This window comes from Centroberyx gerrardi, chromosome 19 (genome assembly GCF_048128805.1).
Source record: "Centroberyx gerrardi isolate f3 chromosome 19, fCenGer3.hap1.cur.20231027, whole genome shotgun sequence".
NCBI lineage: Eukaryota > Metazoa > Chordata > Actinopteri > Beryciformes > Berycidae > Centroberyx > Centroberyx gerrardi.
The window spans coordinates 14,814,965-14,839,596 of NC_136015.1; the positions used below are offsets into that span (position 1 = coordinate 14,814,965).

Consider the following 24,632-nt stretch of genomic DNA (forward strand, 5'->3'; position numbering starts at 1 on the left):
ACGCACCACACTTACTATGCCTCTCTCCCCATGGAGAGAAAGGGTTACAACTTAATTTAGCATTACCATTCTCATAGTACTAACTGTTTTAATGTATTATTGATCAAATCCATGTCTATTTGTTTTCTGTATTTAAGTTGTGTATTTTCTGAACATGTAATGAGGTCTTTTCATGAAAGTATATTTTTTCTAAATGTGTTTGAGACTTAACTTAAAGTTCATTTTAGGTGTGACAGGAGAGAGAAGTGTGTTTATTTTGTGACCATGTTACAGCTTTAACTGCAGACTAAGAGGAACTCTTGATTACACATTTTCAACAGCACTATTAGATCACATCAAATAACATGCTCGGAAACAGTTAGCCACTTGGCTGGTTAGTTAAATTTAAAGAAAGAAAAATTTAATTTGTGCCAAATCGTACCCGGGGTCCTAGAATAAACACATAGAGAACAACACATAGAATTAAACAATTTAGGCTACATTCTCCTCCCATTTCATTTTTCTACAGCCATTATACTATGCCATCAAAATTAATTTAAGAATGATATATTGAGGTAAGTAAATATTGGGTGCTTTGATCATCACTAGTAAGGGCTTTCATTTATTTATTATTTTTAGTAGGGCTTTAATCATCTCTTGAGTGTGCAGTATGCAGTGCTGATGAGTATCTTGAACAGCTCTGGCCTGTAACCCGGAAGTATATCCTCACTGCTCCGGATGTGTTGTTAACAACAAGAAGACAGCCCCAGCTAACCTCAGCGGTTAGACGTCTATTTTACTACAGTGAATAAAAGGAGTCGTGTTTATTTAATTGAAAACCGAATTGGATAAGCGTAGATCGAATACCGGTAACAACAGATAGATGAGTAAGGACAGTGAGTAACAGAGTGGCGAGCGAGACCCGAACAAACCACATAGGTATTCAACGAGTAGCATAACGCTAGCCCCGGCTACCCTAACGTTAGCATTGTTTAGCTAGCTAACGTTACAATCTCAACCATGAGTCTTGCAGTTGGTCGAGAGCCCCGCAAGACTGCGGGAAACCGCATGTCAAAATTACTCGATGCTGAAGAAGAGGATGAGTTCTACAAGACTACTTATGGCGGCTTTAATGATGTGAGTGAATCAGATCAAATAACGGTAGTTCCCGACTAGCCACTTACCTGGCTGGTCGAAATCATAGGCTAACTGCAACAATACTACTGTCAAACTGACGGTAGTTAGGTTGTGTTCATGATGCCACTAAATGGGCAAACTAGAAAAGTGTATTATGTAATCTGTTAGTAGGGAGGTCAAACGTTGTTTGACATCTTGTTTGTAATTGACATCTCGGCTCATTTTAACATATTATAGGAATTAGGAATTTGGTGATATTAGAGTAGGTAAGCTATTCAATCTTTTCATATGTGCATTTACACCTCAAAATCACACCTTTTATTTTATAAGCCAGGCAATATTATGCTAATTTGACTGTTTACGTGCCTTTTTGCCTGCAGTGAACGCCGTAATGAGATCATTATAACAAAAAGTCTATTCAGGTGCCTTGATCCTCTAGCGGCTTCGTTGTACAGTCCCAGCAAAGTTTGCCAGATGTGTGTGCTGCATGCTTCCACACCATCGCAATGAAAGCTGACTTTAACATTGAGAATGGGGGCCTTGAGAACCAGGGGGGGAATGATGATGATGATGATGATGATGATGATGAGAAAAATCCACCTGCTCCACTTCATCATGCACTGACTTGATGGGAGGAGATTCGGTGAAAATATCATTCAACGTTATTTCAGTTAAAAAGATCTGACATTCATGCTCTCATGTTGCCTTTTTCTCTCTCTTGTGCTTAAGCGGCACAAAATAAATTCATAAATTATATAAAGTTAAAACAAGTTGGGTTGTAGCTGTTGCCCAGAAGTTAATGCCTTAGCTTTCAACTCTGCTGATTATGCTTTAGAGCGAAAACATAGCCTATCACAATTCAAACAATCCCAAAACATTGTTGTTGAACTATCAAATTGGTTTGATCTCCCATTAGAAATTGAATTACACTGCATAAAGTCCACAGGAATTAAGCCTTATATCCATAGATTCAATTATTCATGCTTGGTCTATGTACAATAGGATATCAATACTTGCAGCACCTTGTACAGCTCCCCGTTTAGGTGTAGGCTTTAGTTCAGCAAACAGGGAAGTAAATAAAGCATACACAAGAGCCACAAATCATTTGTTCATTTGTGAAAACAAAGAGCACTTTATTGGGTGTTTGCCTTGGGTTCAGTGGTGGTTTTCTTTTTGCTGAGGACAGACGAAGGAGTGGACCTGCACAGCGTATGGCCGGGTTGTTCCTTCAAGGCCTGCAGCCATTCTGGTCATCAAACCCATCATGCCAGTGTGATTCATCTGAAACTGTGACTGTCACTCTGAAATATTGTGGCTCAGTCCAGCTATAACACTAACCAACTGAAGGCTGGTTGAGAGTGCCAGCCTGTCCTGTCTCATACCTGGAGAAAAAAAAAGGCGTAGGCCGTATTTGTGTCAGAACATTAGGTGCTATTTGACGTTACAGCGTCTTAATTTAAGGCTTACATTTGAGGATGCTGATTTGGCTCCTCAACTTGACTGTATGTCTCCGCTGTTCTTCAAACAGCTGCTGGTCAGAGTCAGCCTGTGTAGGCTGATTTGGCATCGGCGGATCTGGCAGGTCTGACGTCAGTCAGTTGACTGGAAGGAACTAAATTAAGTGGCACCATCAAATCCTCAGATGCTGTGGTCATTTCTGGTGGCACTTTGAAAGAATAGTGTGACCATAGCTTTGAGTAAACGTATGGCTTATTATGCCCAGACCTACAGTTTGTAGGCTAGGCTTTCTTGATTGTAGGCCATCAAATAAGTGGAAAATACAGTTGAAGAAAGATTGGCTGTACCATGCATTTTTTTCCTTTTTTTTGTCCCCCACATGACTGCAGAGTCATGATTGACCTCCCTAATATTAGCTCTGATGCATGCTGTACTCCTTACTAAATCTGGTATTTTAATTGCACCTACGCTTATCTAGTCTCTTCGGCCTCAAGATGTTGCTGCAAGTCATTTGCATTAACTTGTATCTTGAGTCTGAACGCAACCTACACAAAACCTAGGAGGAAATCTGGTTTGCTGACCTTCAGGTTGTATTCAGTAAGGAGATTGTAGGAGTAACAGATAAACTGTTGGATTGTATGTGCATGATCCACCAGTGAGAATTGTAGTCTGAATCATTTCTTTTGCTTCCCCCAGGAATCAGGAGATGACGAGTATCATGGAGAACATTCGGACACAGAGGATGAGGTGGACAGCGATTTCGACATAGATGAGGGTGACGAGCCAGACAGTGACCAGGAGGAGGACGCACCTCGGAGGAAAAGTCGAGTTGTCACTAAAGCTTATAAGGTAGCAACAGACATTTCAGTAGTATTTGAATTTAGTCTCTACCTTAATAAATGAATTATCTATGAGCTGAATTTCATTGTCTGTCAATCATGGATTCATACTGGGCCTTTTTTAACACTCAAGTATTGTTGGTGACAGACGCATGGTCTTAAAAACTATGCCATTTAAGGACACTCATGTAGTGACTTTACGTTACGGACATTCGTTTGTCCCCCAGTCCCCCATGCTCAACGGCATCTGCTGTTGAGGTAGCAGAGAGCGTTACTGATTCATTTAGCTGCCCTCTGTCCTAGCTGGTCTTGTGATCACAGCCAGTGACGTTTTGGTCACAAGTGGGCGTCTCTAACCTTGAGCCTCCGCTGCTTTCACAAAATGATTATTTCTCCTGCTCAGGGTTGATAGTTATTTCCCTGGTTTGTCGTAGAGGTATGAAAAAGATGGCTTTTTGTCTTTGTTTAATCCAAGGAACCTATTAAGGTAGCGAAGCCCAAACCCAAGAGACCCTCCGAGGAATCGAAGAAGACTGAGAAAGCCAAAGTAGAGCTCAAAAGGAGGATTCCACAAGAATTCCAGGACTTTGGCGAGAGTAAGACTGATGGAATATTTTCAAACATGCCTCCATGTTTTCAACCCCGATACCTCTCTTGAATTATCCGGCAATGCTTTACTTCAATTGTTGGTTATAACACATAAATAATCATACACGCATCATAAGAACATTATAATTACAGCAACTATATAATGATGTAATTACAGGTTACAGGTAATATATTTACCACTGATATATTTGTTTATAACACATCATAACCACATTCCAGTTATAACAAAATGGCATCAGAAAAGGTCATAATACACTGTAATACATTATGAATATGGTATAACCAGGTTATGACGCTGTTAGAAGTATGTGCCACTATGTCTTATAGGTATGAACTCACCATATTATCTAAAGTAAAGTGACACCAAATGATCTATTATAAGAAAGCCATGACCTTTTCATAAACTCATATTGCTTAAAGTGAGATAAACTACATAATTATAAGTGAGGCTTTTCACATTTTAATATGCATGTACTTTTTTAATGAGTTGTAAAATAATTGTTGCATGACATAATATATTGTAATAGACAAGATTTTGTATCAGGTTTCAGTAGCTCCATTAGTCGCTGTGTTCATCTGAGAAATGAAATGAAATGAACTCAATTTACAAATGCAAAAAAGGTCCATTGGGGAATTAACTGTGTGCAAATAATGTCTAAATATATGACAGCTAGGCTAGAAAAAGAGAGATATGTAAAAAAAGATAATGGTGGTCTTGGTGTAGGTCAATTCAGTAACGGTATAAGTGAACCAGCTGCTGTAGCCTCTACTCTAAACCACTCTGCTTTGTAGCTTGAGAAGAGAGTTGAATAATTTCTGAAGACACTGTCAGTAAGTTCAAATGAACTTGATGATGATGAAATGATAAGAAAAGCTTGCATTTTAGATCTGCAGTGATCTGAAATTTGCATAAAGTTTGTGTAAGTGTTGGCACTTATTCCTGCTGTGTTGGTCCAGCAGGATGTTTTTATTGGCACCACCAAGTTTTTTATATCATTTTGAGAAGGAAAACATCACCATTGCAGTGTTAATGGAGGGTGGGTTTTGGGATGTGTGTTTGCCTCAGATTTTTCCTCATTGTTCAGGCTCATTTAAAAGGTATGCCTTAATCCTTCTGTAGCCCGGAAGTCTGTGCGACAGTCCACCAGCGAACACACTCGGAAGACCAATCTGCGCTTACAAGAACGGCAGGACGCCCCCCGGCGACGGCGAGGCGCTCACCGTGACCGGCCCCTGACCCAAGAAGAACTGCTGGCCGAGGCCAAGATAACAGCCGAGATCAACATTCGATCTTTAGGTGAGAGAACGCCTTGAATTACTGAAGGTACCCAAGCTACCATTTCTCCCAGAGATGGTGTTGTGGTTAAGACCATTAATGGACGACACCGTCTTTTCGGGAGTTTGGCCCATTGGTCACCTTACCCAATATGTGACAAGAGGATATGAACCAATATCATCTCTGTGTCTCTGGTAGATGGTTGTGCTAACGCTTTAGCATACAGTATATTAAGTAATCGTGGGCGACAAACGTGATTGCACATCTGACCTTATCATTTTTACATTTTTTTACAATTTACAAGTGCTTGTTTAATAAAAGCAATAGAACTAGGGTTTTTTTATTATAAAGACAGCAAACATCACAAAGAAATGTTATTGCACAAATGGAAAATAAATGACAGTAGAAATGCCAATTATATTACATATTTAACAGTGAGACGGTGAGGATCCTCAGAATTAGCTTGAGGAATCTTCCCTCTCAACAGGTATCAGGCTTGAGGTAGTGGGGTGCAATGTAAAGTCCTACTGGAGTCCTAGACAATTGGACACGCATAGTGTAGTTACAATGTAAATATTATGTTGTAAGTTTCAGTCAGTTTTTTGTAGGAACAGATAGCGGTCACTGTATCCGAAATAAATAAATGTAGCCTATATTCTTGGCAGGCAATGGGAAGTAACAGGCAATGGGAAGTAATACCCAAAATGCTAACAAACAGTAAATATGAATATTACTTCACCAATATATTGTGTTTAGGAAAAGATTATGCTTTATAACAACATACTTGAAATATGAATTCCTCTATTTATTTTGTTTGTTTCTGAAGAGAACTATGAGCGGCTGGAGGCGGACAAGAAGAAACAAGTCCACAAGAAACGACGTTTTGAAGGACCGACCATCCGTTACCACTCGGTGCTCATGCCCCTCGTCTCTCATTCCATTCTAAAAGAAGAAAATGTGGATGTTGAAGGGTAAGTGTGATCTCTATCTAGTCTCTCATCCTTCATAAACAACTGGGCAGATAGAGGGCAGATCTCTCCAAACCTTTTATACACCTTTTGTGTCTGTGTGAAGTAGTCCACTCTTTCAAGGCTGTAAAGAATATTCCACTTCAAATGCATTGACCTAAAGTATTTGCTCGTGTTCTCACCGGGGGAATTGTGGGATTAGGTGACTATGTTTGGTGTTTTTGTTTAGTTTCACAATTAATTGTTAATTAATTAAACTTATTTGTCCATGATTAATAATCATGTAATTCAGCGATATTTCTCAACAACAGTTAAAACAGTGCTGCATATACGCCCTCTTGCCGACCTAACCCAAAATACAGTTCAGAATTTCATAAAATATTTTTAAAACTTGTTTTTACCAGCACACAAGTTATTCAAATTAATAAAATTGTTTTATATGTAAACTGCCTGTCATGTTTAATTGAACGAACTCTGTTATATAATTTTAGCATAAAATTACGAACTACCAATGCAACCACCAGAGGGGTGACATGATGATCAGAGAAACTCTAGCTAATTGTATTTAGCTGTGAAAAACCTTCACAGCTCTTTACCCTGTTGAAATGGTGCTAATCGACTAAGAAATGACAGTTTTCTTTCAATAATACTGTACCATGCAGTGAAGATTTTTAAGTGGTTGTGCTATTCATAATGCATCTATTTACCATGTAATTGCAGCATCCTAATAATATGGTATCTTAATAATCGGCACTCTAACGATACAGTATCCACATAATACAGTATTTCACTGATCAACATACAATTTATTTATGTAAAATGGTGTAATTTTTTGTCATGATTCACCCTTTTTCCACAGGTTGGACCAGGATGTTCCTCAGACTGCACCGCCAAATCCCACCACGCCTTCCCAGCAGCCCGCCGGAGGCCTGTGCTCCCGTACCTACATAACATTCAGTGACGAGGAGGCTTTCGACGCGGCCTTTCCCCACAACGCACAGGCGAGCTCCCAGCCGCCCGTCCAGGAGGTGTGTCCCGTCACCCACAAGGCCGCGCTGTACCGAGACCCGGTCACTGACATCCCCTACGCCAACACGCGGGCCTTCCGCATCATCCGAGAAGCCTACCGCAAATACGTGGCAGCTCACGGATTTCCAAACTCTGCGGGAGGGGTGACAGGACTTGATGCATCGGCGCCAAAGGGTGCCCGCCAGAAAATGCTTGTCAAGCAGAGTGCAGTTGGAACATAGTGTAAGCTCACAAGGAATTTAGGAAATAGGCTTGGGTTTGTTTTTGTTTGTTTTTAATTTCTCAGTTCAGGCAGAGTGACTTGACTGAGTGAACATGAGGGAAAAGCACAACAAAATGCCTGGTAGCAGTTGTTTTCCACCATATGCCAGCTGTCAAACAAGGAAACATAACAGTTGAATAAGCGTGTTGATAAGCTTCAGGTAAGTCTACAGTGTATATAAAGGAGGCCATCAACTTGTAAATGTTCTGAATGGACCAACTCTACTTTAAACTCTACTTTTCTTTTATCTTGATCTATTCAAAATATCCCTGGCACCAGGAATGTCAAGCGTTGTCACTGCTGACAGGCTTTAAATTACAGAAATTTTGAAATTGCAGTGCAAGTGTCAGTTGTAGAAATCATATAAAGGTATTTTGAGAATATTTTCAATGCTACAGACCTTGACTGTTAATAACACACAATACATCTAAGCTCCAGCTGCTAAGTTTTGCTTTGTGAGGGAAGAAGTACAAAAACTCATTGAAGAACTCATAACCAATATTAACACACTGTGCTAATAGGAAGAGTAACTCAGTGGCCGCATTCCCTTAAACTTTCAAAAGAAGAAACAAAAAAAGTCTTATGATGGCACTGTGTACGTAAGCTGATCTTGTATATGTATACCTTGAATAGCAGATCCAAGTCAAGTAGATACCAGAGATTGTGCTTTGGAATCAAAATAGGTCTTCATCAGCTTTGATGTTTTTTATTGAATGGATGATTTTTTTTATTTTTTATTTTTTTTTATACTGTTAAAATATTAGATTTCTACGGATGTATGTCTCTGAACAAAAATAAAATATTTGAAACTTGGAATTAATCAGATATTTTTTTATTAGCCAAAAACTGATATGTGTATCATTTTATATAACCATTTACATGAACTCTGGTTTATAACAGATTCATAAGGCCAAACAGTTTCACAACAGCTACATGCCATGAAGACTGATTAAATTCTCAGGACAGTGTTGATCAGAACCCTTTTTAATCTGAATCAGAATTATGCATAATTTCTAATCCCCTTTTTTGCAATTCATGATCAGCCTGATGTCACGAGATCAAGATTGCAAAATCCAGAATTGCAGTCTTTAAATAGACCTACTATATCTCTCACGGTCTGTTGGACAAATGCATGTTGGTATGACATTTTGTTGTGCCGGTATTGTTCATTTAATAAAATGTAAACAAATTTTATATATTTCTACATCTATATAGGCTGTATTATCCCATCCTCAACAGGCATCAAAAGTATCCTAATCCCTGCCTTTGAGTTGTGAAAAACTGAGAAACATTTAAATTTGATTAAAGCTAGGATTGGATTACTGAATCCAAATCCCAATCTAAATGTTCAGAATTTTATATCTATTTTGAAAAACGCAATTTTCAGATTTTGTCTAATCTGACGACCGAAATCCTCCTAGCACTTACTGTTTTTAACAGAACACCTTGTATGTAGTTTATTTACACCACTCCTTTCTTTTACCAACCTTTAAATGTCCTCATTCTCTCTGGATTTCTCCTAACAGTTCAGCAAATTTTCTGTTTAGCCTAATGAATAATGGTTATTTTTAAATGTTAGTTTAAACTGGCTAATGCTAACGCAATCATATTATGTTAGCTAACTTGTCCTTAGCCTTTCAAATATGTTAGATCTGGTATTCAGGCTATTATAAAAGAAAGTGGACAAAAAAAAGCAACAAATACCAACACTGCTTTGTTGATCCTCCTAAAGAGTTGCAGTGAACACCACTAAGTACTCATCTGAGGGTTGAACCTGTGACCTCCCGCACCTGAAACCAGAATCATTTCCCAAAACACCGAGTCCTGTGATTTCCTGCTGCCTCAGCCAGCCACCTGCGCACTAATGACTACAACAAATGCAGAGGTTTGATCACTTAAGTTTCAGTCTCCCTTCTGGTTAAAGGTAAAAGTCACACTCCTCAAATAAGTGCCTTTCACTTTCACCATTGATAGAAAAAAGCCAGGGCTTCGCTTCTGGCTGGCGTATTCCTTACAGCATGGGAATTCTGATGACTTTGATGAAGGTGAATGTGTCATGGCTGATTGGTCAAGCCAACCTCGAATTCCTTTGGGGTCTCGGGTACAAATCCCGCTGACTGCCACCAAGGCAATGTAGCCCTCACCAGATGGTGCATGCAGAAATTCTACCTTTGTAGGAATGCCCCCCTCCCCCCAAATCCCAATTTGTCTTTGCTGCCAAAAAGGATCATGTTGCGCTCAGGCAGATTTCCTCTTGCTGTTCCAGTAAAGTCCTGATGCCGGCGAGCAGAGCATCTTGCTGAGCATTCAACCACGTCTTCATTCTGTGCCAATGCCATAAGTAACCAGGCTGCTGATGCTAATCTTCCTTTGCAGTTTTCTAACCTGTCAGCTGGTCTCTCTCTTGAAGAGAGCAATGGCGGTGTAGTGGCGAGAAAACCTGCCTGCCAAGTGCTTAACTCGGGCTCGGTTCCCGGCCGATGCATGATCTCACGTAGAAGCCGTGGCCCCGATTCCTAACCTCAGCTGCTGCACTCGCCTTTGAAGTTCTGCAAACCCAGCCTGTTCTGTGCACTGGTGAAAAAAATAGCCCGATAGAAGATGGCGGAGTTAAAGCAGACAGGAACGCAGATGTCAGTGCAAGGTTGAACTGACAAAGGTTCAGAAAATTACCTTCAAGTCTTCCTACAGTCATAGGGATAAATGGGAACTTCGCAACGTTTGGAGGCAATTCACACTTGGCTTTGTGGACAGCAATGTGCCGTACCACTGCCATTCATACCAGATGCTGGACAGAAGTGTATTTCCTTGAATCAGTCACTTCTTTATGGGCCGTCACCTTATGTCATATTTACACGTACCCTCACTGTGCCTGTTATTTGCCAGCACATTTCTTCTTCCCCTGTTTAATTTCTTGACTTTCCAGCTGTCTATTTTTTTCTCTTGCTGAATGTGTTAGGTACAGTGTCACCAGCTTATTTGTTGTTAACCATTGCAGGTGGGCACCTTTGTGAACCCAACCCTTGTAGAGGGGTGGTTAGGTCCTACGCACACCACCACTAAAGCTTTTGACAGGCTAAATAGGCTAATCTACAGCTGCTAAATTTAAAATTGTGAACTATGGTGGTTCTCATATAAGAGAAAATAAAAAAGAACATAACCACCCAACGTTCATCAAGTCTCCTACTCAGAAACATCTTTCAAATTGCTTGAGCTGCACTTTGGATGTTTCATGGTTAACTGATGCTGGAGTCAAAGGGCCTTTTCAAATGCTGTAGCCTTTCAGCTCCTTGGCAAAGGTGTAGATAAACCTGGTGCTAAGTGCTAATCCACTAACAGGAATAAGTGAATAATCCACTAGGCGATTGAAAGCCCATCTAGGGACAAACATTGCAAATTAGCTTATGCTATAAATGTTATACAACATCTACTATCTATTTTTTTAAATGTTCTATGTCTATGAATCTGTGCCTATTCAAATAAACATTGAATGAATGAATGAATGAATTACACTAATAGATGCAAATATATACAGTAGCTAATTTTGAGTTACCATAATGACTGTAATCATTATCTCCCAATTTTATCTTTTAAAATGAGGACCGGGCCTGCAAAGTGGTGGGACCAAAACTCCCATATGCACCAGGCTGCATGACTGAATGCCTAGAGAAAGGATCAAGGTTCCTTTGCTGTTTGCTGGCAGTCAGATTGTCTCTATCATGATGTGAACAATGCTGGTGAAGTGAAGAGCAGAGGCGGACGGGCCATCTGGAGTATCGGAAGTTTTCCCGGTGGGCCGTCCGACAACCGACCTCGTTTTGCGCTCTATCTGTCATACGCTGAGTTGACAGTGACAGACTGATTGTGTTCTGTATTAATCACGCCAGTCTGCCAAACAAATCAATATGGAAAAGCAGAAGACAAAAAAACAAAACAAAACATAAACATGGGCTGAAAAATCCGGTGAGGTTGATGCAACCAAATGCCACAAATTTATTTAATTGGTAGGACTAGAATGAAAATCATGGCAACAAGTATTAGTTATGCTAACATCAGCAGCCTAATTTTACCACCTAGTATTATAGCTATTGTGCTGCCTTCAAGTGCTGCCAGAAATATCATAATTATGATTTGAGCGCACATGAACAACCCAACAATACAGTAGTGCCGCAGCATCTCTGTGCTGCTTGATTTATTAATTAAAACAGCCACCAAAAAACAACTTTTCTTACAGAATCCATTTTGTTATTTCCAACCAAAAGAGTCAAAACAAGTCCTATTTATACCTTCTGAACTGTGAAGTAGGAGCTTACAAGGAGCACATGAAGGCAGCATTACACCAGCTCTGTTTTATGCTATAGGCTCTTGATATGATGGGATAATATTTCACCCAATTTATCAGAAAATACCAAAAAAAGCCACATTCATTTTGAAGATTCTATTTAAAAAATTGCTTATATCTCTAGTAATACTTATTTCTCCACGAGGGGCAGGGTGTGGAGTGTCTGTGGGTCGGTGATGTGCCAGTCTGGGTCCAAATTCCTGGGCCATTTTTTACCCAAGTCCCCCCCTGGTGAAGAGCGTATGCGCCTGCCCAGCATTTGACCCCTCTTTGTTCCTGGCCACTGCATGATTATTATCAAGAATTGCATTTCATTGACATTAACAGTGTTAGGTAAGAGCAGTGCTTTTTTGCATGATCAACTGCAGCCACTTATTAACAGTTAACCAACCAGTTTTGAGAAAACAAAATGAGATTCCAGAGGAGGATGAGAGGCACATGAAAAGATGGGTAAAAGACACAATTTCACAAAACATTTCTCATGGTTAAATCCAAGGTATCATGTTGCACACTTGCACAACATACTAAATGTGCACATTGTTCCACTGTAATGTCACATTTCCAAATGTATTCATGCATCATGCGACTTATCTTTGGAGTTTACAGAGTTCTGACCCTTTTTTATTTTTTTGGAAAGAAAAGGTTGGGCAAACCCACATGCATTAGTCTTTGAATTCCTTTGGTGTCGCTCACTATGTTTACATGCGCACCAATACCAGGAGCTAGCAAAGGGATTTTATTCATTTATTATCATGCCTTTCATCCCTAACAACCCTACTTCTTGTTCTTGGAAAGCAACTGCTACCCACACAATATGGCAACTGCTTCAGTGAAAAATATATAACATTCATACCCTTTACAGAGATAATGATGAATTCTGAGTCAGGCTAAGCCAATGTCTCTAGTAGACAGATGAATGTAACATATGCAGTCAAATTCTCCGTCAGTAGGTTTCCATCATCAATCTAATCTGCAGCAACTGAAATGTAACGCTTCTAAAAGACTTTCCATATCATCTGCAACAACAAATACCAGTAGCTTTGTCTCCCACATACAGCACAGTGCATATGGTACCTACTGAACATTTTTCAGAATAGGAAGAGAGGGGACTGCATTATCACTCGTTCTAGTGTGGTAGTTGCCATGGCGACGAGTGTAGGTGGTGTACTCTGTGCTGTACTCTGTGCTGTACTCCTTCCCTTGTCCTCTCCCCTCTTCTGTTGCCCACCCTCTCTGTTCTGTTATCTGCAACACGCGTGTAACTTTCATCCCTCCACATTCACTTGAAGCTGTCTGTTCGGTGTTCAGTCTCTCCTCCTGCATTTGCATCAATGCATTTGAACAAAACTCCTATAATTTAACAAAAAAAAAATGCAGCAAACTGACAAAAAGTTGAATTTGAGCCACTGTTGGAATTTGGTGGAGAGCATTTTCTGATGCTGCTGAGAGTGTGTTGATGCATTCAGAAGGTTTGCATTTCTTTGTTATGTATTTTTGAATTTGTAGCCAGGCTGAGTATTTGGCATTTTATTGGTATTCCAAGACAGACAGCTGTTCTTGGTCTGTTTCGACCTCTGAAGTCCTCCTGGACCTTTCCCCCCCCGCATAAATTTGTTTCTTGCTGACCATCAAAGTTTGCTGGATTCCTGCTTTCAAGATTTCTTGTATATGCTTTGTCAATCTCTTCTTTTAACAATCCATCTATTCTTTTATCAGTTTCCATGGAGATGTGCATGTGTGTGTGTGTGTGTGTGAGCGTGTGTGCATGTTTATGTGAGTGAGTGAAGTAGGGAGCATGTGGGTGTTTCATTTCCGGGGTTATATTTTTGTTTCCTGTGTGTGGGTTAATGTCTATTGGGGATTTTTTTTAATGTGAAAACTGCTGTCCAGTGTCCGGAGTGAAGCTTTCATATGCAATAATATTATTGATGTTTGCTGAAAACCAGTCAGGAGTATACAGCTCTTCCCTACCTAATTTTATCAAACCGTGACTGTTTTCTGCTTCTCCTCCCCATCTCTTTACATTGCTTACATGTGCAGTGTGGCTGCATTGCATCTGGACTCCCAGTATCCTATGATCACAGTGAAAGCTCGACAGACTCCAAATTAGATAAAATATGATTTGAGTGTTTCTGAACCTGACATTTAATGCATCCCCGTGTGGTATTATAATGACACTCAAGAGCAAAGCACAGCCATGTCAAGGAGCCTGACTGTGTAAAAAAAAAGAAATGTTAATCCATTCTCTGTTTTTCTGTGGCGGGGCTATCACTTCGTCAGTGTGTTTTTCAAGGACTGGGTCTTTAAGGATTCAGTAAGAGGATTATTCCCTGCGAGGGAAAGGTTATCATTACTCATATCTCAGTCTTCTGTTTTACCGTTTTAAATTCACAAGTTAGCACCGGCGTCATGCTTCTGATACAGAGGCACATAAAATAAATTCCTAATCAAGTTGCACCTTCTTCACCAGGGATTTATATAACACATTCTATAGGCTATGTGCTTATGAAATCTATGACACATGCAAGAATAAACAATTAGCACACATTTATGTAACTGTGTGATTATAGCTATCAAGATAAAAATCCTCTGGACCAAAACCAGAACAATTGCTGTCGCCTCCACACTTTATACACTCCTGTGCACAGTTGTGTTTGAATGAAGGGCATGATTACAGTTCCATATAGATAAACAGGTTACAGGCTAATAAAATCCAAATGAGTCACCCACATAATTGCTTTGTCCTGTGTGTGAGCTAGTTTTCTTCTAAACACATGAAAACACAAACCGTCGAACACCTTACAGTGTTCCTGTGGCTGATTTGAATGAACTCTATGTAAATCAGAGCAATTTCACTCAGCAGACTTGTGGCCTGACTTGTTACCCAAGACATCTGTAATGTCAATAACCAGTTCACACAGAATAGACTGTCACAGCAATCTGTCTCTGTCCATCCATCTGTCCATTTGTTTATGTCTTTAAAAATAAAATCAGTTTTCTCCAATGCACCTTTCAGCTGCCTGGTGCACTGTTTGCAATGTTATGTTGTTGTTTACTTATGGATAATAGACGCTTCAAAGAAAAATAAAGCATCATTTCCACTACTGTTGGCTAAAAAGGTCTTTGGAAACCTTGTTGAAGTATGCAGCATCTCTACTTTAACAAGATCATGATCATGATTATCCCTTTATGAGACTGTGCTGTATAGCCTACTGAGTGCTGTGAAGTCCACTCTACTGATGCATTAAGCTAAGTAACTTGACATGAACTTTATTATTCTCTCCAACCTAATTTACATCATAATTGTGCGGCGCAGTGGGCGGCCGGCCGTCATCATTTTGTTTTATTTTGGGGTGTTACAAACTCCACAGCTCTGGTACAGCGGAGGGCGGACTCGCCTGGGTTTGGAGGCGGTGGTTTCTGTTTCTGTCTATCTTACGCGCTATCTCCGCCCTCCAGGGAGAGACTTATCCGCTTACCGAGCACCTTGCTTTGCAATGCCGCTATTAACCAATTACGACTATCAAAATTAGGTGTGACGGACCGCACGAGCGCAAAGGACAACATCAATTTGGAGCTGGATTCACCTCTCGTTATGAATTTGGATTATGGGAATTTCGCTCAGCCACGCAGGATGAACTACAGACGCTTTCCAAGATTTGTTACCCTAGCTAGAAACAAGGAGCACGTAAAATGTGCATGAATCAGAATATAATATTGTTTAGATGCTGCTACACATCTTCGGGATCTGAAGGAAACTGGCTATAAAAACCACTGGGATGTTTTATTTTGATGGCTGTTTGGTTTCAGAGCGCGCAATGTACAGTAGGCTTCTTTACTGTTCAGAGTTGGCACAGCCGATAGGCTTCACCTTTTAAATTAGCCTTGTTTAAATATCAATAATCGACATGATTAATGTGCAACGTGCAGCCATTATAACCATACATGATCAGGTGTTGTGTTTTTATCCACTGTAGAATATATTAAATGTAAATGTAATCCACAAACGATCAACTAATTGGCTCTGTGGATAAATTAAACCACGAATTGGCAGCAGTTCAGATTATCCCAAGATAATAAGCGACGCAAGGCTATTTGAAGTCACAGAACAAACAATTAAGATGACAAAAACCGTCCTCATCAGAGATTCTCTATGTTACCGAGGAAACTGCATTGGGATCACATCTCAGTTCCTGGATTACAATAGAGTTGGAGGAAAGGGAGCCGAGGAAGAAGAGAGGGAGGAGAAGCACAGGAGAGCTGCAGAGCTGCACGACAGAGCCGCTGCTGTTAGGCAAGTTTTGGCATTAGTGATGGACTGAACTGAAGTTGAAGGGATCCCAATGACAGTCATCTCGATATTTTCATTAAAAGCCTGTTCGCTCGACAAAGGCATGCATGGACACATTGCAGTGTAGGTCAGGAATGAGAGGAGGCGCCCACTTTGAACACATCACAAATTGGCCTAATGAATAGGATACAGCTACCTTGGAACCCAAGTCTCAGGTCTGTGCAAGCTGAATATACCTGCATCCCAGAAAGCAAGTAAACCGGGAACCTCAACCCCTGCCCAAGTGCCCTGGAGACCCCCCATATTCCTGCAACCACGGATGTAACAAAGTTGTCAGGCTTTCTGGAGCCATCACCAGGAAGCACTGTGTCTCTGGGTAAGTGTTGCATTCAAGTGTATAGTGTAGGCAGAGAGGAGGAGTCAGGTGCCTAAATATGACAGACTGCAAAACTTGCATCATTTAATCTTTCCGGCCCATCCCACAGTGTAATACTCACCCAGCATTTGTGGCAGGTTGGCCTAGAGTAGAGAGGCTGACGAACAGAAATAGAAAGGCTGACTAGTTGCCCAGCTCACAACCTGAATGTTGTTGGTTCAGTCTCCGGAGCAGACAGGATGTTACTACATCTTCACACCAGGTGAATCGAATTTGTCTTTTTTTTGCATAATCCATCCTAGCTGCTACACACTTTGGGGTTCAGGGTCTAGGAGCTGCTTTTTAGGGGTGTTGCACTCTGAAGATATGCATGTGGTGGGTTCAGCAAAAGTGGGACATCAGCAGAAGTAGGACATTTGAGAACTAAGAATTTTTTATTTTATTTTAAAGAGGGTGTGTTTTTCACTTTCTCTGCAATTTTATGTCATTACGTCTATGAAAAATGTCTTTAATTGTTTTTCCTGGTTGAAATTGTGTAGAAATATTTTTTACTAATTACTATTGCAGAGCTTCTCCAACCAGAAATTTATGGGGTGTTTTGGGGAGTTGGCACCCAAGTAAAATGAGCCGCTGTTAGAATTGGCCGGGTGCACTGGGGGTCCACCCACCGTTCCTAGCTTTGGCACCAAGGCTGCTTGATAAGACAATTTAATGAGACCTTACATGTGTAAACTGCAGTCAGACCCCGAATAGGAAAACATTTTTGTAGATGTACCACTTCGCAACAAAGCAAACACTAAGCTACCACTCTCTCACTCACACACACACACACTAGCTGTTATGTTTAGCTATGTTCGTGAATCAGTTGTGTAATGCTAAGGCTGATTTGCCTAGCTACCACTGCCAGCATTAGCTAGCATGCCAAACCCTGCCACATGCCAAGTGAGCTCAGCAAGCTAATGCCAGTATTACACAACTGAACTGATATACGAACATAGCTAAAATTGTACCAGCTAATAATATATATATTTTTATTGCCATCTCCTTACAGTTTGGATATTCACGGTTGGCTCCAGAATTGTTGGTATTGCTGCCTGTTGGAGCAATAGTCTTCCTGCAAATCCAGCTTCGGTCATGAAGCATTGGCATGAAGTGAGCAGAGCGACTGACTGGAACATTATTTTCATAAATTAATTCAATCCATTTACTCTGAAGTCCTGGAGAGGCCTACTACTCCCTCCAGGGGAAGTCAATGCAAGGACTTGGTGATTGGCAGGCGGTTACCAAGCGGTTGGCATGGCCGGGCTTACCTGTCATTTTGCACTGATTTCACTACCTGTAGCTAGCTAATTAGCTGTCGCTTGGTGTTGCAAGTTGGACACCTGCACTGGGATATGCAAATTGGTGATTTAGAGCTGATTGGTTGATTTCACTCAAGCCCAATGTTTACGTAGACACTGGAGCAAAATCTAAATGGCTGGTAAAAAGGAGTGATTTTCCCAGCTAGGAGCTATAGCAAAATGAAAATGTGGCTTTTATGTTAGATGTGTAGACTCAAAACTTCAAAACAATGTGTAGACTTCAAAACAAGAATTTATGATATCATCTTTGTTTTTTATTGAAAACTTTCTTTTTAGCATCGCTCCTCTTTTGTTGAACATAGTTGGAAAAGTGCGACATTGCTTTTCAGGTAAAGTGGGACACTTTTCTAAGCTCTCCTAATGCAATAAAGCTACAACATTACATTATTACTTTTTTCACATTTGATGTGTGTGTGATTAGACAAAAACATTGTAGTTGTAGTCTTAAGTTGTTTTTGAGGGTCTGAGAATTTTTCTCCCAAAGACACTATAAGTTATTATCCCACTTTAGCAGATAAGTTGTCACACTAAACCTGAAATAACTGAATATGTAAAAAAGGGTGTCATCATTGCATGATTGTGTATATCATGAACACTATAATCAATTTACTCTAAAAAGCCATATAAATATGTTGAGAGGGCTTGCACCATTTTACAAAAACAGAATTGGTTTGAGTGAATATCTATAGTATTTTAATAGCGCACTGGTGCATTTACCAAAAAGCGGCCAACTTTAGGCTCCATGTATAGGGGGCTGTGTGTGTATTTGGGAGAAATACATGAAAGGACAAATTCCATATTACCTCGTGTAAATTGGCTGATAAAGTGATTTTCGTGTTTTTGCTGTGGCAGTCTTTTTCCGTCTGAGCTGGCAAGAGCAGATGTTGATGTTTGGACATTTTTGCAATGTAGGGAGGGTTTGAGATGAGGCCGCCGTCTTCATGCACCTGTTCCAATGTTGCACAGTACTGTAGTCTTTAATGTACAGTTATTTCTTTTTAGCTCATAGTGCAGGTCTTTCTTGTTTATTGTCTGATTTGTTGAACTGTGTTTCCTTGGTCCTCTACATCAGTGGTTCTCAACGTGGGTTCCGGGGACCACCAGGGGTCCTTGAAGGGGTTCCCCATCAAATTGATGAATTGTTGAACTTCATTATTTCATTTACAAGAGGCTAACACAATTAGAGAATGTAGAAGAATGACTATTTTGATCATAGATTCACTGTTATCTCTCTACCTACAATACAGATAATCATGAAATTATGGACAAAATCATATCTAACAATAAAAATATTCTCAGATTTGGGTTTGAGAGACAAAATCTCATCAAATGGGGGTCTGTGGCCCTAATGTGGACTAAATTAGTGTCCTTGATATGAAAAAGGTTGAGAATCACTGCTCTACATGAACCAGCCTACACGACCCTTCAAATCATATATGAAGCTTATATTTTAAACATGATTGAAACAGCAGTAGTACGTTCTTACAGAAAATGGCAATTACCCATCCCTACAACTAGCAATTATAAAGCAGTTAAGATAGAAGAGCTTCAGTTAATGAAATGTCTAGCTAAGGCTGCATACCTGACAGGACAAGCCAAGTCAGACTCGCTCTGACTCACTGCCTCTCTCACATGCCGTCCTCCTGAAAGGCCTATGCAAGATATTACCCATCTCATACCTCTCTCTTCGGGGAATGTGTTAATATGTCAGAGTTTGCTAAAAAAGACAAAGGCATGAGTCACGGGCTCGGTATGAATCTGTTCGGATTCAATCGTGAACTGTTGAGAGTCTGGACTCCTTGCCACTCAATCCCACATACGGTAGCCTGACAGCCGGCGAAGAGCTGACTCTCCTCCAACACCGAGTCGCTGTTCTGCTGCTCGCCACCCATCCTCAATACAACACTCAGAGGGGTGCTTCTCGCTCGCTGCCAAGGACAAGACGATTTCGGCAAAGTATTTGAATGTTCCCTTCCAAAAAAAACGTAGAGATCCAAGTCAGCGAGCCCCTATACTGCAGTCTTCACCAATTGTTTTCTTTTGCCTCGGGCCATCAATTTCTAACCCGTTCTCATTTTTTTGTTGGGGAAACTAACTCTCCAACTGAGAAAACACCTGATATTTTTGCTCTCCTGGTAATTCTATCCCCATCTTCGGCCTCTGTCTCTCGCCCAACACAGTCTAACAGCCGACTACCACAGAATACTCTTCTTCCTTTTCTCATTTCGGCTCTGGCTGAATGTTTCCTGTTGCACTACTGTCCAACAGACCTCTTCTCCTAATCCTCTTCTCCTTTACTTAATCTTTTCCTACCATTTCCACCAGCACATGCACTTTATTACACAGCCTCTCTGCTTACTTTTCCACCACTCTCAGCTGTGCTCTCAATGACTGAGCCCAGTCCTGTCAAGGTTGACTGAAACACACTCTCTAGCCTCAGCTGTCCCATTTCCCTCTTTTGCCTCTGCCGTGGCTTTTCAGTCCTTTCCGGTACCGCGAAGCTTTACAAAACTTAAGTGTATTAAATGAGGATTTTTTAGCGCTCAATCCCCCCTCCGGAGCGTCAGTCGCACGCTCTGAGCCCCTGCTTTGTCACAATCCCAGAGTTTTTATTTTGACGTTCTCTACGTTTGATAGCGTCAATTGTTTTGCTTTCTGTCTTTGATACACTCTAAGTCTTCCTCCTATCCATGCTCTCTTTATTTCCCCAGATGAAAGCACCCATCCCTACTCCCTCCAGGGGGAAGGAAGAGAAATGATTTCCTATTAGTTAGTTCAGAGTGTAGCCAGAATGTTTTGTCGCGGTTGTATGCTTAGACCTATGCAGTAATGTTTTGAACTGCTTAGAAGCAAACCAAAAAGGAAAATCACCTTATTTTGAACTATAGTAAAATGTTGTGTACATAACTTCTTGCGGTTTGATTTAAAGTTCATGCTCAGTGGAATGAGCTTCAAATTGCTGCTTGGTCCCTGTAATTCCTTGCGCTTGAACTACTTAATTTCGTTCTCTGCGGGTCTGCACATTCATAAGCGCAGCGTTAATGCCTGTAAATACATTAGTAAAAAATGAAGGTAGATTGATGGAGAGCAGTGCACAAGCTTCGACCATGTTCCTATGGTAACTAGGCCACATTCCCTTTGGCTAGCTCACGCAGGCAGGCAGAGGGACCGGCAGGAGAGCAGCAGAGAGTGAAGAGCGGTGGAGAAAAACATGTGACAGAAAGAAACTTTTAAATGTTTAATTGGGGTTACTGTTCTTATGCCTGCTGGAGTAACGGTTACGTTGCAGAATGTTAAGAGATCCCTTTCGTTCTGGGTTGTGTTTCTGTTCCTTTTTCTGTTTTGGTTTTCATCTTCTTCCTTGCTGTGGCTCCCTCACTCCCACACTACCTGCCTCCACTCCATCCTCAACCCCTCCACCCACCTCCTCTTCCAAAACTACATGTGCTACTTCTTACATTTTACAATGAATTGATTATAATGCTGTTCCTGAACAAACTGATCCTGAATGTAGCCAGCACTGTCAGTTGTCCTCAATTGCTATTTTTTTTTAATGTAAACTTAAATATACAGCACTGTGCAAAAGTCTAAGACACATGTAAAAAATCCATAAAGCGAAGATGCTTTCAAAAATAATGAAATTGAAAGTTTCTAAATATCGAAAAAATTACTATAAAGAGCAGTCTACTGACACACTTATGCAGTAAACAATTTAACATCTAAGACAAAATGTATATAAAAAATCTAAGGTGCCTAAGACTTTTGCACAGTACTGTATTCTGTATAAGTATTTGTATTATAAGTGTCCCCTTTATTTGAACAGTTTGCCATTAAAGTGCTTTGAATGCTATTTTTTATAGTGTAGATTTTTTTTTTTTATTTTCAGGACCCATATCTATAGGAGCTAGTTGAATATGAGAACTCCTCCAAAACCTAAGCTTGCCTCTTAGGTCATGGGGGAGTTTAACTGTAAAACTCTCAGTAATAGCCTGAATGTTTATTTGCCTTGCATTGGAAAGCACCTGGCATTCATTAGCTGTTTATTTCCCAAAACAGCTGATCTCTGTCTGATCTCTAGCAATCTATACCTGTGTGCTTGGTAGCTCTAAATTTGTTCTGCAGTTTTTAAATCAATGATCACACTTAAATTGTGTGTCAAACGTCCCGGGGCCATGCTGCTGGCTCGCCAACCATGCACAAGGTTTTACTCCCTGTCAGTCATGTAGGCTGCTCACTATGGAGGAATGGCCTATATTCCCCAGACACCTTTTCATTGTTTATGGAGGTTTTTAAATTCAGGTTCAGGTGGCTGTACCTATGACAACCAGATAAACCATCTTTGACCCGGCATGTTTTGGAGATCGGCATTTATTCGCTGAAATGTGACACATTCCCCATTAGAGACTGTTGTTGGCTGAAAGTTTTACAGTGCGGTCGTGTGACTTGACCAGGGAGTCCTGGATCAGTGCTGTTCCGAGGCGATTTAATGATGAATATGGAGCAATAAAAGGATAAAAAATGTAATTAACTACGCTATTCTTCATCTGCTCCATGGACTACTGTAGAGTGAACTCTAGCTGTTCAGGTCTCTGCCCCAGCATGCCTCGCTCTGACTCACTATGCTCCATTTTTGTCCTCCAGACCACCAGACATAATGAGATCTCTTCTCTGTCCACCTAAGATCTGCTATTGGACACATTGCTACGGCAAGAAAAACTGGACTGCATCATCACCAGTATAGACAGAGTCACAATAAAACGAGTCTCATTCTATCTTATCAGGATCACAACCCCCCTCTCCAAATGTAGTGTCCTAATTAGCAAACCACACTGTATCAATCATGTGCTTTGTATCCCTAAAGGGGGCTCAAAAATGCGACTAAATGACTTAAAAAAAAATTAATATATGACATGTTAATATGACAGCTGTCAAATAAAAAGGTTGGTGAACCCACTGTTTCATCCAGTAGCAGAAACAATACAGATTCTCTCCACTGTAAGCTCATGCTGGCATGCTATGAGTGAAAATGCAAATGATATCAATTGTGTTGCATACTCTTCCCTGTATAGATTTAGTTTTATTTAGGGATGCAAAATGGTGTAAGTGAAAGCATCCGTAGTGGCATGTAGCTAAACTAACTCACAGCTGTTCTGTATTGACTGTGCAGTTAAACTATGCTGTTCATACAGTCATACAGGAAAAAAAATCCAATAATACTATTTTGCCTTAGTCTAGTGTAATGGATTTCCCCCATCGTTTTTATTTTAGATGATTTGAAATGAGCCGCAATGAAAATCTATTCACTGTACTAGGTTATGTAAACCAACTTACTACACTGAATCCTATATTTTCCCAGCAGTATTCTCTGTGAGGATTTGGGCCAGGCTATTTTTTAAAAATAATTCTACTGAGTTGTATTCAATAACGCTACATGGAGTTAGTGTAGCTCCAGATTACATCACTTGGGAGGACAAATTCAAGCTCTAACTCTAAATAACCAAATTTCCAACCAAATGAAATAGTGTGGTGTTAACAGTTTTGTAATATGTGTGAGATTTTTGTGCACAACAAATCTGATGCCTTGTTTTTTGATGGAGGACATCTTTAAGCCAATTTGCCAACCAGCAGACGCTACTTGGAGGAAGGTTTTCTTCTGGGATTGTATTAGAGCTTTGGCACTGATTGTCCCACTTTGTGTCCCGAGTTAAATGGATGCTACTACTCATGACGATTAGGTTGGTTTTCATCAAGCACGTTTTGACCATGTAATTGCTTCTGTGGCATTTAATAGACATATAAACATACTGTGTTTTATTAAAGCTGGTGATGTGATGATCACTCAATTTCCATTTTCACTCAATTCTGTATAATATACCTATTTTAAGAAACATCCATCCTGTGAAAAGGTTAAGATTTTATACATTTTCTCCAAAAAAATAAAAAATATTAAGTTTCCAAATGTGTATTAATAGAGAGATATATGCTAAAGGTTGAGTATATTTCTCCAACACCCACTCACAGTCTTCCTCTTTCTCTTTCTCTCCCTCTGTATCACAGTTAGCTAGAGGCTGTTGCCACCCACACACTCCATCCTGACAGCAATTTACATTCAGAATAGCCCATGTGTGCACATATCCATGTGTTCTTCCATGTCACGCTCGCTATACTGTACGCGCCACATGTTACAGGTGACTGTTTCGGTGGCAGCGGTGTTACAGATGTTTCAGACAGCCCCTCTTTTGAAATGACGAAAAATATGCCTTTCAGGGTCATTCAGTTGCTTCGCTGTAGCGTCGAGATGAGACAAAAGAAACTGAAATATTTCCCTCAGTCGGGGAAGATTCCCCCTGCGGCCAGCCGGCAGACCTGATCAGTTAAACGCACATGAAAACTGCCATGTGTGTTTCGAGAAAAAGCGTGTTGTGCACTACGCTGTCAGACCTCTTAGTGTTTTTCATCATCTTTATTGTGCAGTTGTGTGCCAATATCTTCTACAGTTCAAGTAGAAGCCCTTGGAGTTGTTTCCATGGATACCAAACAATTAGCCGGGATTCAGAATAGAACCTGGAGTGTAGCCTATTTACAGGCTTTGGGAGCGAGGAAATCATAGGATGACAGAGTGTCTTGATTTTCTGTGTTGGAAGGGGAACAGCCAGCTCCTGTGGGTAATGGGTAATTTAAAGAATTTCCCCAACAAATCAATCA

At 40.5% G+C, this 24,632-nt stretch overlaps 1 protein-coding gene across 1 annotated transcript; it reads left to right on the plus strand.

The window, feature by feature from the left end:
• Positions 1 to 725: 725 nt before the first annotated feature.
• On the plus strand, positions 726 to 8,419 carry vps72a (vacuolar protein sorting 72 homolog a). The gene is made up of 6 exons (XM_071914714.2): positions 726 to 1,116; positions 3,271 to 3,423; positions 3,889 to 4,009; positions 5,143 to 5,319; positions 6,125 to 6,269; positions 7,126 to 8,419. Exons 1-6 carry the CDS (start codon positions 1,000 to 1,002, stop codon positions 7,514 to 7,516), a joined length of 1,104 nt encoding a protein of 367 aa, XP_071770815.1. The 5' UTR covers positions 726 to 999; the 3' UTR covers positions 7,517 to 8,419.
• Positions 8,420 to 24,632: the final 16,213 nt, after the last annotated feature.